The sequence below is a fragment of the Poromitra crassiceps genome (assembly GCF_964638095.1).
Source record: "Poromitra crassiceps genome assembly, chromosome: 1".
In the NCBI taxonomy this organism is placed as follows: Eukaryota; Metazoa; Chordata; class Actinopteri; order Beryciformes; family Melamphaidae; genus Poromitra; species Poromitra crassiceps.
Genome location: NC_139623.1, coordinates 82,861,347 through 82,875,013, shown reverse-complemented (window position 1 = coordinate 82,875,013; position 13,667 = coordinate 82,861,347). Strand labels below are relative to the sequence as shown.

General features: G+C 43.5%; 1 protein-coding gene across 2 annotated transcripts in view; it reads right to left on the bottom strand.

Moving 5' to 3' along the window:
* gria4b (glutamate receptor, ionotropic, AMPA 4b) overlaps nucleotides 1-13,667 on the bottom strand; it is a gene marked incomplete at both ends in the record, with an annotated part of 268,460 nt that overhangs the window by 97,894 nt on the left and 156,899 nt on the right. For both annotated transcript variants that reach the window (XM_083647736.1, XM_083647737.1), the window contains 2 exons: nucleotides 10,542-10,700; nucleotides 13,110-13,163. In XM_083647736.1, coding sequence (XP_083503862.1) covers nucleotides 10,542-10,700; nucleotides 13,110-13,163 — 213 coding nt within the window. The remainder of the gene's footprint in view (nucleotides 1-10,541; nucleotides 10,701-13,109; nucleotides 13,164-13,667) is intronic.

Genomic DNA, 13,667 nt, shown 5'->3' with positions numbered 1-13,667 from the left:
TCCACTAAGCTGACAGGGACATAGCGGGACAGGGTGCGATGGATGGACGGTGTTGCCCTGTAAAGGATGATGATCATGGAACTTCAATGCCCCGGTCAGAAGGCATGTGCCAGACTCAAGTCTTCTTACTTTGGTTATAAAGAGTAGTGGGCTAAGCAATGCATGTAGCGCCCTTTGGTTAGCAGCTTGTAAATCCTACATAGATGGTTGTAGAAAGCAGCCACAGTGCAAGCACACGTTCACCAAAAAAAAACAAAAAAAAACAAACCACTAATATCCAATAGACCGAATCACAATGTTGTTTACAATAACGCCCAGGTAGACAAGGCCTGCATCATCATGTACATACAATTTAATGGAGCAGAGCAAACGGGGTGGGGAACAACTGAAATAAAGAGAAAGGTTACGTCTAAAACCCATGTTTTATGCTTTCATATTAACAACATTTTCACTAATGTTAGTTTGGAGACCTAATTTACCTGTTGGGCCACACAATCAAAAAAATCTGAGTGTCTATTCATACCCGGGTATGAATAGCCATGCGGCGCAGCAAATGCTATTCGTACCCCCTATTACAAGCACACTGCCATGGAGGCTCGGACGCGTCTTTTTCAAGCGTTTGAGAGCGAGACCACCCTCTCTCTATAGTATTCCTCTCTCTTTCTCCCCCTCTCTCCTCCGCTCCGTTCCTCTCTCTCTTGCCATCAAGGCTCTGACCAAAACAAACGCTGAATTTGAAGAGGGGTTTTGCACCACGGTGAAGTTATTTAGGTTCAATAATCCAACGCTCTGCTTTCCCTCGCTCCTTCCCTCTCCCTCTATACACATCCTCATTTAAACTGTCCAGACTCATATAAACTCCCCAAAAAAAGTTCTGAAACTTTATTTTGGTCGATTATTTCTCCCCTTTAATAATACCAATTGGTATTGTCTTTTATATCGTTGGAAAGCCTGATTAGTCACCTTTACAACGGGGTACAACTTGTAAGGATCGTGCATTCGGGGAATGAGCAACACAGCTAAACGTGTGGGTAGCTCCCCAAAAAATTTGCCAAAATCCCCTGCAATATTCTTCTGTTGGTATTTTTTACACCCGGGTGCAAATAGCATCTGCCTAAAAAAAATACAACTTGAGTTCACCCAAAACTAGCAGCTAGTCCGACCGGCGGTGAGATGTCACTGTTGGGGAGATTTGGTTTATCAACACAGTACATCAAATTAGCATAACCAAACATCAGATAGGTCGGACCACCGTGTGGCTGAAAATGACAACAGAAATAAACAATAAACAAGTTTGTGATATCTCCACAATTTAACTCAATCGACAGGTGTCTACCCGGAAGTTAACGCAATGTCAGGGTGATTCGGTCTATAAGCCAGTAGGGCTGTCAACAGAGAAGAGTGTCTCATTCCAACTACTGTAGATTTGCCTCATTTGCCAAAAATAGGTTGAGTGTAGTGAATGCAGTGTGGGAGCACTCTGTCCAGAAAAAACTGGACTCACCAATCATGGCTAAACCTCTTCACTGCCTGCACTCTCACCCAGGCCCGGCGTTGGGGGCGGGCCAGACCGAGCCAGGCCCGCCCATTCCCTGTCTTTGCCCGGCCAAATAAGAAAACAGATTTACCGCTGGCGGCTCGCTCTAGGGGAGAGCAGAGCAAGGAACCATTCTACACTGAAACGGATATTGATGTGATGGGTATATACTGTATACCACTCTCATACCATGTGTGTATCACTTATGGCTCATTTCCACCACATATAACAGCACAGTACAGGTCTACTCGACCTGGTCTTACTCGTCTCTACTTGATATAGACTCTGTTTCCATAGCAAGTTTACTCGCCTCCGCCCACACCTGGTCGTCATAGCGACCGCATATCTGCCCTCCGTCCATAGCTGAAGTAGGCTATAACGTATAACGTTAAAATTAAATCCATACACGGAACTTTTAAACTGATTATGAAATACTGGTGCCTCTAAATGACCTACAGTGTACATGGGCAAATGTGACAATCGGCCAGGAGAATGGATATCACTTTGTTGTTACTCAAACTCACATGCATGCGGTGCGCTGCGGTGCGCTGCGGTGCGCTGCGCGGGGGACGGGAGTTACAGCACGGGGAGAAGGGAAGCCACTTCCCCGGCGGCAACTCACCAGGCAAGACCGCGGCTTCGCTAAACCCCCGCCTCCAGCCTAGCGGAGCCGACGTACCACACAACTACAAAGGGCTTCCCGAGGAGCGGACTTTTTATCTCTCAAAACAATTGAAAACCACCGTCATGTCTAAGCTGAGCAAGGAGATCGATTTTATTTCACCAGAGCCGAAGGCAGCAACACAAAAGACTGATGGAAATAACAGAAGCCCCACTTAACTGGTATCCAGCATTGACAGTAGATACAGTAGACACGAGTTGCGAGTGACGTTCAAATCAGGTGGATCTGCGCGTCCGCACTCAAGTCACATCAGTCGAAAGCAGATTGTAAACTACCTCCATATGGTTTGGGATAAGTGACACAAATCAGACTTGGAGCGTCCAGACTCATAAAACCAATCTGGATAAAGTCATTAATAGGTCACTAAAGTGCACAAATCAGATTTGGCCTCCTAGTCTGAACATGGCCTCAAATGTGCTTTTGACTGATGTGTCTTCAGTGCGGACGCGCAGATCCACCAAATCTGATTTGAATGTCACTCGCAACTCGTCATCAAATGCTTCTGTGCAGGAAAACCACGTCACCAACGTACGTATTTACTGACGCCCACGTCGTTACCATAGCAACCCATGCAGATAGGCTGTTTAGGTCTGGACACACAGATCTGACTTGAAAATCAGATTTGTGGCAGTGCGGACACACTCCCAAATCAGATTTGGGAAACCAATCAAGATAATGATGATTAATGACTTCATCAGCAAATCGGATTTGCCTGTAATGTGAACATGGCCTAAGAAGAGGACATTTAGGTCCAAGCCGTCATGGACTCACAGTAGCTTGCTGCAGTAGCTTGCTGCTGTCAAACATGGCAGCAGTATCTCACTGGGTTGCTGCTTAATACCTGAGGAGGCATTAACCTTTGCTTTTTTTTAGGTGGATAAACGTGCCAGTAAAAAGGCCCAACTCACTCCTGGTGGTTAATACTGTATATACATAAGAAGAGTTTACTCTGACGTAGACTATGGAGAAACTTAGTGGGGAGCAGAGTAATTTAGTCAGAATAGATTTCCAGTCAAGAGAGCTATTTATCAAGAAATAGAGTAGGGACATGTGCACACAGGCACACGCGCATGCACATACACACACACACACACACACACACACACACACACACACACACACACACACACATACACACACAACCTCCTTGTCTCACGCCATTTCCACTCCACTGCATCTGCTTTTTAAAATAGTATTCCTTGTTGGACACAGGTATTTGCTGGGGGGTGGGAGGTGAAGTCTGGTGACCACCATAGCGTGATGCCTTCTTGCCCCATGCCATCTGTGTGGCTACAGAAACCTCAAAGTGGGTCAGTCTGTCAGATCGCTGGATACGACAGCGCTGGATGGAGCAGACTGCTGATGATTTACATTTAGTTTTTAGTGTATTTCAATAATTTCTCCCTATCTCATCTTATCTAATACACACACGATGATTACTCATTACAGCAAAATAAAATCTGAGGAAATTTGGTAGCCTGCAAGCAAACGGCTTTGGCAAATCAGTGCTCCTTGCTTGCAAGTTAAATTAATCACAATCCACACTCTTACAGTTGGTGGCAGTAATGCACCATAACGTTGTTTGCCAACCGCTATAAAACTCAAGAAGAAGATTTCCACTCAAGCCATGTCAGATGGACATGAACATGAGTAGAATCAATGATGACTACTTGCTTGTTATTAACAGCATTTACTTGGACTTTTACTTTCAATACTAAGTACATTAATATTAGAAAATGATTTCTGACGCTTAAGTACAGTAAATATCACCGGTTGCACAAAGCACCTTACTGTAAGTTATGAGTTTCCTTAGTCTGAGTTAAGGTTTCCTTAAAATAAAATCGGTTGCACAAAACACCCTTAAGTGTTGTCCTTAATGTCGGGCTCAGACTACACAAATTAAGTTGCACGCGACACATTTTTAGCATCGAGCCCGAATATGACCGTCTGGAATGACGAACGGGTGGTCGTCTTTACCTCTTGTAGTGTGACATAATCAAAGACCAGCGTCGGGGGGGAAAAGACTGGCATACTTGTCTTTCATCAGTCTTTTCGTCGGGCTGAATAATTTTCTCACATAGTTTGACAACTATTACGACGAGTTCCTTTTCACAGCTTGAAGTGCGGAGAAACACAGAGTGTCCCCTCCCCGTAACCATAGCAACTCACACACTCTGCCAGCCTGCCTGATGAGAGAGAAGATGGAGAGTGAAGGAGAGCCGCAGCAGCATAGAGACACTGCGTAACGCGTCATCATTCAGAAGCCATGCCCAAGACGGGGGAAAACAGAACCCCCCCCCCTCCAATCCTGGCGATCTCCTATGTCGCGTGCATGGTTGCATGTTGCACAAAAAGATCGTATATACGGAAGATGAACACTCCAACTTACTTCCTTGACAGCTAGATCCACATTTTTCTTCTCGCCAATTCTCAATGGCTTCCTTGTTTTGCTCAGGAGTACAAAAAAACTTTAACTGGCGATTTTTTACATTTGTTGTCTGCGCAGCCCACCACACAACAGCTTTTAGCTATGTTTAATTCAAGGAAAATGACGCTGGTGTGTGGAAATGAACGGAGCTTTTCCCCCGTGATGGGCGTGGCCTATTTCATGCAGTGTCTCTATGCTGTGAGCTACACAATCTATTATATTGTAGGCTAAAAAATATACCAGACTAGATTTTGTAACCTATAGGCTATTTCTCGCTTTCTGCTGTGGCGCTGTGCTGTCTGTCTTGCCTGCCCGTGCGCTGTCAGTCATATCTTCACTCCATGGGGTGATTTTGTTTTTCACTTCGTGAGAAAATGGACTTGTGGCGTGCGGGTCGTTCCCGACGATCTGTGTGAGAGTTGGCAGTCCTGGTCGGGATCAGAATCGTAGTGTTGCCACTCTCCTGGGCAAGGCAGAATGATAGCCTAGTCTGACATGGTGACATCGTGAAAGACAAAAAATAGTGTGTAGTTTGAGCCTGGCATAATGTCTACTTAAAATGTTCACCTAAGTATTTTAAGTCTTATACTTGAGTTCCTTCAATTCAGTTAAACCGTTGCACAGAAGGAAAAAACTGAAGGCACCTCTGATTCTATCTTAACCGCAACATGGCAGAGTTTATGGTGTTAATTAAGAAAATGAATGGACATTAAAGATATAAAGTCAGTCACTTGCTTGAGAACTGTGCAGAGTCTGTTAGCCAACTGTCAAACTGCAACTGAAAGCTAACATTAGCGACAAGGCTATGTATCTTTTATCAAACCTCTCACTTGCTCTTCTAGTGGCTTTTGTGCCTTCTTTAATTCTGCCATTTTTCTTTTATTATCTATTCATCTTATGTAGCGCCGCCCACTTGACCCACTGTATCACGACTTCCTGTTCAAAACGCTGGCTGTTTTACCTGCTCAAACTAGTCTGGCTCACCTGGTCAAACCTAGTTTGACTCACATTATGAGTCAGACTAGGTTTATGAGTCACAGGAAGTGTAAATACAATCGGAAACTTCCGATTGTATTTACACTTCCTGTTAGTCTCTCAAGCCAAAGGGTCTCTTCTACATAAGGTGAATAGGTCAACTTTGTGAGAAACTAACAGGTGAGGCGATCACAAGCACAAGTGCAAACAGTCTCCATGGAAACTAGAATTTTGCCATTGTAAAATCTCTTTCAATACAGTAAAAAAAAATCCTTTTGAATTCTCAGAAGTCAAAATTCAGAGGAAAAAAAGCATACTGTTATTGTGACATAATTGATGATGTCACTGATGATATTACCGATATACTGAAATTTGAATGTCTGGGGTCCCTAGATTTTTGTGACCTCAAAGGGTCAAATGGTCTCCATGGAAACTGTAGAATGTTGCCATTGTAAAATCTCTTTGAATAAAGTAAATGCCCTAAGATTTTTCCTTAACCAAGGAAACCTTTTAAATATGTCTGTACAACACAAAGAGGACATGAAAAATGTGATCATATGACTGTAGTTCATTTGCATTTCACTTCAGACAAGACAGGACACTGCTTTCAAGTCTGATATTTGCCTAGATTTGCTAGAAAGATGAACATTTCCACCTCTTCACTAACTGGGGTGCTGCTTGATGAGTGACATCACTAGGTTGACTGTAGTACAGTACAGTGGAATACAGGGTAGTTAAGTATTTTGAATTCTAGCAGGCTCTCAGATTATGCTGTTGTGTTACTGACTTGTATTGTGGTTGTTTTGATTCATCAAAATGTTCAAAATCCAGCCCTAGTTGGCGAAAAGCTGAAATGTTGTTTGTGCATCTTTCTAGCAAATCTAGGTAAATTTCAGACTTGAAAGCAGCGTCCTGTCTTGTCTGATGTGAAATGCAAATTAATGTTTCATGCCCTCTATTTTATTAAGTAAATCTCTCAGCTAGGGAGAAATCAATAATAACTAGAGTATTTACATTTCCTACCGAAAATTTAATTGTGCTTGCTGTCCTCGCCATGCAACACCTGCCTTGCAAGGTCCCTGCCCGTGCAATTAGGGGGACTAAGTAGTTATGGGCAGGCCTATGTGAGTAGAAGCGGGAGGAGCCAAGGAATCCAGGGGCGGAAGAATTTCAATTGTAGACTCAACAATTCAAAAGTTATGGACCAAAACATGAAGAGGGCTGTTATAGTGCCACCATCAGGTCAATAGGAGTATTTTTTTTAGATCAGAGCAATGAGAAAAACGTGGGGCGAGCCAAGGAAACCTGTGAAAAAATAATTTTGATTGTAAAAGCTACAGTTCTAAAGTTATGGACCAAAATGTAAAGATGGTTGTTATAGCGCCATTGTCAGGTCAATCGGTGTAATTTTTTAGGCCAGAGTAGAAGAGTACTCTATGAACACATAGACCCAAGTTGGGAACAGTCGCTCTTATGGCTTGTGAGCTACAGGTACTTGATGTTGCTACAGCGCCCCCTATAGGTGAAATGACATAATGTTTTTCCTATCAGCTCAGAGTACATCCGTCCACACCTCTACCAAGTTTGGTTAGCATCGGACATTGTGTTTCGGAGTTATGCCGATTTTTGTGAAATAGGCCCCACCCACAGAACGTTGGAAGTCGATTACATTTCAACGGTGTGGTTTTTTCAAAAACTTCAAAATCAGTGTTGTGCAGGACAGCCCACACATGATGTGAGCAGTGGCGTGCCTGACCAAGTTGGTGCCCTAGGCAAGATTTTTGCTGGTGCCCCCCCCCCCCTCCCCCAAAGAAAATATAATTAAGCAATATATCACGAGAGCAAGTGTGTTGTGGTGAATATATCCCCCTGATCAGTTGTTATCCCACGAGGCCGCAGGCCGAGTGGGATAACAACTGAGCAGGGGGATATATTCCACAACACACGCTGCTCGAGTGCTATATTGCTTTTATAAAAGGGTTCCAAGTATAATAATATAATAATAATAACACTATAAGTCCGACTGGCATGGTATTCTGAGAGTCAGTTGAAACACTACTGTAAGGCGGGACCTCTAGCAAGAAGATAGACCTGCGGGTGATTTGATTGGATCGTTCTGGAGACTGAAGTCGACATTGGCCAATCCTGGCGCTTGCTGCGAACCTGAGAGCTTTTTGCAAAGTCCGACACCAGAGCTGTACCAAGTAACGTTACGTCTTATTTAGAGATGCGGGGTTAAGAGTGAGGGCGCGCGAGAGAGGGGTTAAGACATTAGCCCGCGTCTATTCTTGTACAAAACATCATTTTCTGCGAAGTATTAGTAAAGTTATAAGCGAAGATCGATTCACAAGGATCTGACAGCTGTCTCCGCCATTTTTTTTTCTACGTTGTCATTTGAGGTAAGCCTTATTATTACTCTCTTAGTAAGAGAGTTGCCATGGCAACCAATAACCCATGGCCATGGGTTATTGAACTCGGTTACTGGAATTATACAATGGCTGTGAACCAATCAGATTGCTTGATTTGAGAGAGCCATTTTATAATAAAAATTATATCGCAGCTAATCCACCACTGCAGTGCAGGCTCAGAATCGCCCCCAGTAGCGCTGGAAGTACTTTTAGGTAGGGGGTGCTGTAAGGAAGGGACTCTCGGTGCTGCCCACAAGGGCAGCGCCGAAGAAAATTTTCTTTCATTTTTCGTCCATATTTATTTATTATAAATATATTTCATCCATATTTAGAAGAATATTTAATTTTAAAACTAACATTAGGATTATACTGTTGTGATGTCATTATTCAGTATCTTCTCCTTTTCTCACTCACTTTCATGTAAGCACCTGCTCTCCCTTTAGTCGTTTTACACTACAACAGACAGCAACACAGGCATAAACAGTGAACTTATTATTATTATTATTATTATTATGGAAAACCAGATTATGATGAAAATCAAACACTTTTGAAGAGAGAGCGTATGAAATAAGATTAGAGCTGGGAAGCACAAACTGTTTTTTAATGCATCTTGTTGGTGGTATAAACACAAGACAGCCAAATCCAACAATTTCGAAAATCCCATTTCTTGCCACCAGGGGGTGCTGCAGCACCCTCAGCACCCACCTTCCAGCTCACTTCCCCCACTCTGGGAAAAAGCTCAGAGCAGGTAGAAGGGGGCGCGGGCGGGGAGTGGGTGGGGTGGTATGGATTAGGGACCATGGTGAAAGTGCTGCAGCCTAGGCAGCCAGAGAAAGCCAGAATTAGAAAAATGATTTCACTATTATTTAAAGACTTAAAGGAGAATTTCGGTTTTTTCAAACCTGGAGCCATCTCCTGCCATTAATTATGATTTGTCCACTCACCAGGCGATCCCCGCGGCATATCTGGGCGTCCTAGCGTTGTTTTGATATCAATAGCGTCCAAGTCAGTCGTAAAGTGGAGTTGATTTGGGGCCAAGTGTGAGCCTGTATTTCCTGCATCTAAATAGCTATTTTTCTTCCCTTTTTCGCCAAATATCGCCGTAATCTGATCCGTCAACATCCAGCCGAGTGTTATTTCACCCCAGGCTGTTTCCTGGAGTGCACAGGGATCAAATTACCTCAAACGTGATCTAGGTCACCAAGTCTCGTGAAGTCCCGCGATACTTTCCTGTCGACTGGCCAAATACAGGCAGGACGCTTTGCGGTCGTGGTTTTAGCGTAACCTATGTGGGGTTTGGCGTAACCTTCGTTATTTCGAATCCCACATAGGTTACGCCAAACCCCACATAGGTTACGCCAAACCCCACATAGGTTACGCTAAAACCACGACCGCAAAGCGTCCTGCCTGTATTTGGCCAGTCGACAGGAAAGTATCGCGGGACTTCACGAGACTTGGTGACCTAGATCCCGTTTGAGGTAATTTGATCCCTGTGCACTCCAGGAAACAGCCTGGGGTGAAATAACACTCGGCTGGATGTTGACGGATCAGATTACGGCGATATGTGGCGAAAACGGGAAGAAAAATAGCTATTTAGATGCAGGAAATACAGGCTACCACTTGGCCCCAAATCAACTCCATTTTACGACTGATTTGGACGATATTGATCTCAAAACAACGCTAGGACGCCCAGAAACGCTGCAGACATCGCTAGGTGAGTGGCCAAATCATAATTAATGCCAGGAAATGGCTCCAGGTTAAAAAAAAACGAAATTCTCCTTTAAGACGTTGTTCTGCTTATTTTTTGTCTACTATTGTAAAATAATACTAGGCCTATTATCATGAAAAAGTATTTGTAACAATTTTTTTTTTTTTTTTTTTTTTTTTACCCTCTCTGGCGCCCCTAACGGCTCAAGCGCCCCTAGCATTTGCCTAGTTCGCCTAATGGACGGCACGCCACTGGATGTGAGCTTTGGTTTGGTGAAGATTGGACAAAGTTTAAAGGAGGAATCGCAAAAAAACAGTTGAAAACTACAGGAAAATGTAGTCAGACGGAAATGGGCGTGGCCTATATGAGTAGATGCGGAACGTCCCAAGGAATCCAGGGAAAAAAGAAGTTTGATCGAGGACCCTACGGTTCAAAGGTTATGGACCAAAACGTAAAGAGGGCTGTTATAGGGCTGTCTGAGATTAAAGTCAGAATTCTGAGATTAGATTACTCAGAATACTGAGGGAAAAAGTCATCATACTGTTACATGTGACATCATTGATGATGTCACTGATGATACCGAAATTTGAATGTCTGGGGTCCCCAGATTTTTGTTGACGGTCACAAGCCAAAAAAAGGCTGGGAACCCCTGACTTAAGGAGAAAATTTAAGGTGCTTAAGAATTTAAGAATTACTCAAGTAATATTCTAATAGGTGAGGTGACATTAACTTCTACCAAAGTCATTTTCTGGTAACGTAAGATATCTGTACTTTTACTCAAGTGTGGCTTTCCGGTTCTTTACCTTTGGCGGGGCGTCGGAGCCCGGGTACTCCCTCTGATCCAGCTTGTTCCAGCGCTGCATCAGTTTGATGACCATGGGGTTGCTGAAGTCGACTAGCTGGAAGCCAGTCACGTTGGCCCCACCGTGCATGAAGCGCTCCAGGTTGATGTCCTTAAAACCCTTGGGGATAACGAAAGGGCAATGAGAGGACACAGGGGCAACAGGGGGGGTCGGTGATTATGGATTGAATTCAGAGAGGGCAGAGAGAAACGAGTCACGAGAGTAAAAAAGTAATAAGGTGGTTTTGAGCAACTTTTGAGCCATAGCAACGACTCTGTGTACTTCCGTTCTTATTGCTAGCTTTTCAGGCTTTTTTGAGATAAGAGTCTGATAAGGAGGTGCTAAGAATAGGCCTACCATAGGGCCTATTTATGTAGGCCTACTTAAATAGGCGATAAGTGCCGCAATTATCTTTCGCACATATTAATTATTTAAACAAAGGAAATCCACCTCAACAAACTTACCCATAACATAGCCTCCGTGGGAATAGGCTACATAGGATATTTAGGATACTATTTAGGATACTATTACACAAGATAAAATCAAGATACGGTAAAATGGCTATAAACTCACCAAGTCGACTGCATCCTATAGGAATATTAGAGGATTATAGTCTATAGTAAATTAGCGCAACACCATGGCAGATAGAAAATACCATACAGTACAATAAGGTCCCTAAACTCGCCAATGAGTAAAAACACACTATATAGGGAATTTACAGTAATATTAGTGATTTTTCTTAAGGCTGTCAGACACGGCTGTTCCTCAAACAAATGTATTAGTTGATCCTCTCTTTCATCCGTCCAAAACTGTCATTTGGACAGCTGACAGTTATAACTGGCCCCATGTGATCAGTTGACTTCGCTATGACCTGATTGGCTGCTGCAACGGGTACAATTGACTTCGCTGTGGGCTGATTGGCTGTTGAAACAGTTGATGTGCTACGTTCTAAAACCAGCCCCTGTGACTTGACAAGCTGAATAGCTGGTGATGAGATGAGACAGATCAGTTTACACCGCTGCAACTTTTCCAGGCAACATTCTAAAATGGTTTTGTCTCGTTGCGAATCACTGGTGTAAACTGGGTTTAACCCTTTTGAATGGCTCCGGTTCCAGGAAGTGAATCTCCCATTCATTTCTCCACTAACCTTTCAGAAAATCCTTATAAGACCGCAATGGAAACAAGCTATCAGCTTTTTATCATCCTTTTGTTAATGGTGGGCTGATGTGTATATAATGTTGGTATTGTATATGTTCATTTTCACTCAAATCTTCAATCAATCAATCAATCAATCAATCAATCAATCAATCAATCAATCAATCAATCAATCAATCAATCAATCAATCAATCATGAGTTTTTGGCCTGGAACCAAGCCAAACAAAAAATAAAATAAAATAAAGGAAAAAAGACTAAATCATATGTTTTATGGTCACAATTCATCTTGCAGCTGCTTGGCTTGGTTCCAGGTTTAAAACCCTCTATTCACCTTATTCACCACGCCCACTTTTTCTCTCTTCCGCGTTCAATGCAAACGTATTTGTTCTTCCGGTTCAGCGCTAGTTGCCTTCTGTGGCTATATTAGCCGCTAGTTAGTTATGTTATATGGCAGTAAAATGCCACTGAATGACCAAATTCGATTGATATAACTTTTAACCATTTCGAGTACACTGTTTCCATACGGATCACCAGCGTTAGTTTGTTGTTTATAACGTGGCTATATTCATAACGTTTCTATCTCGGATGCGTTATTTCGAATCGCACATAGGTTACGCCAAACCACACATAGGTTACGCTAAAACGCACATAGGTTACGCCTACGCAACCTATGTGGGTTTCAGGACGCAACAGCCTCGACTCCACTAACGTCATCTTTAGAGCACAATATTCCTGGAATGCAAGTTTAACTAAACAGTTACATGTCCTCTGCATTCTACATAAAATTAAGATATTACGGGTTGTTTTATTTTGTATGTTACATACGTATTGGCCAAGATATGTTAGTTTATGGGGGAGTAATTTTGCCACTTTAGGAGGGGAGTGTGCGCAGCCATTTTGCCTGCGGGGTTTTTGGCAAGGCAAAACGGAAATACTATTACGAAATGACGTAATGCAGAAGCGTCCATGTGTGGGCAAAGAATAAGGTGAATAGAGGGTATGCATGTGATGTCACAGAGGCAGAAGTCACTGTGGGGTCACGCCCACTGAGTCACAGCAAGACTGAGCTTGAATGCAGTAATCAGCCTAGATAACTGACACCTGCTGCTCAAGGAGGAATTTGACACTCATTTTGACACTCGTTCCTGATTGAGGGGGTGTCTTCCAGTGGGTGTGCATACCCTCTATAGGATTTTCTGAAAGGTCAATGGAGAAACGAATGGGAAATTCACTTCCTGGAACCAGAGCCATGAAGTGGGTGGTCACTGTTGAGCTCTATTATAAGAAATGATTAAAATGTAGTAAGGAGTGAAGAAAGAAAGTGAAAAAGAAAGACTGAAACACCCAAACAGACCACAGAGTTCTCTCCTCACCAGGTTGGCCATGATATAATGGTAGCCCTTGACGTGCTTCCCGACACTGACGATCTGTAAGGAGGCAGAGCAGAGCAGAGCTCGACGTTAAGGTCTTTGCACACCAATTATGTTTTTATCATCCGAAATTGATGTACGAAAAAAAAAAACTTGTGTCAGGGTTAGGGTTAGTTATCATCATTGACACACCGAGTCCGTCAATTTCATCCGTCATTAAAGTTTTCGGAACAGGCTCGGTTTTCTGCGTTTTTCACAGCAGTCAAAATCCTTTTGCGAGCTGTTTGCCCCGTGTGTGTCTGTGTTTGGGAGGGAGAGACAGAGGAGCGGCTGAGCGGAGAGGCAGCCGGAGAGACTCAGTGCTCGCTCCGCTCACTGGCCCCTCTCCACTCTCTCTCCCTGGGGCACGGTGCTGCAGCACCCGGCCCCTCTCCACTCCCTCCCCCTGGGGCACTGTGCTGCGGCACCCGGCCACGGCGCAAAACGCATCGGACTCAGTGTGCAAGGTGTCTGTGTTTTTTCAGATGATCAGCCTCCACTGGACGTCTAAACAAATGAACA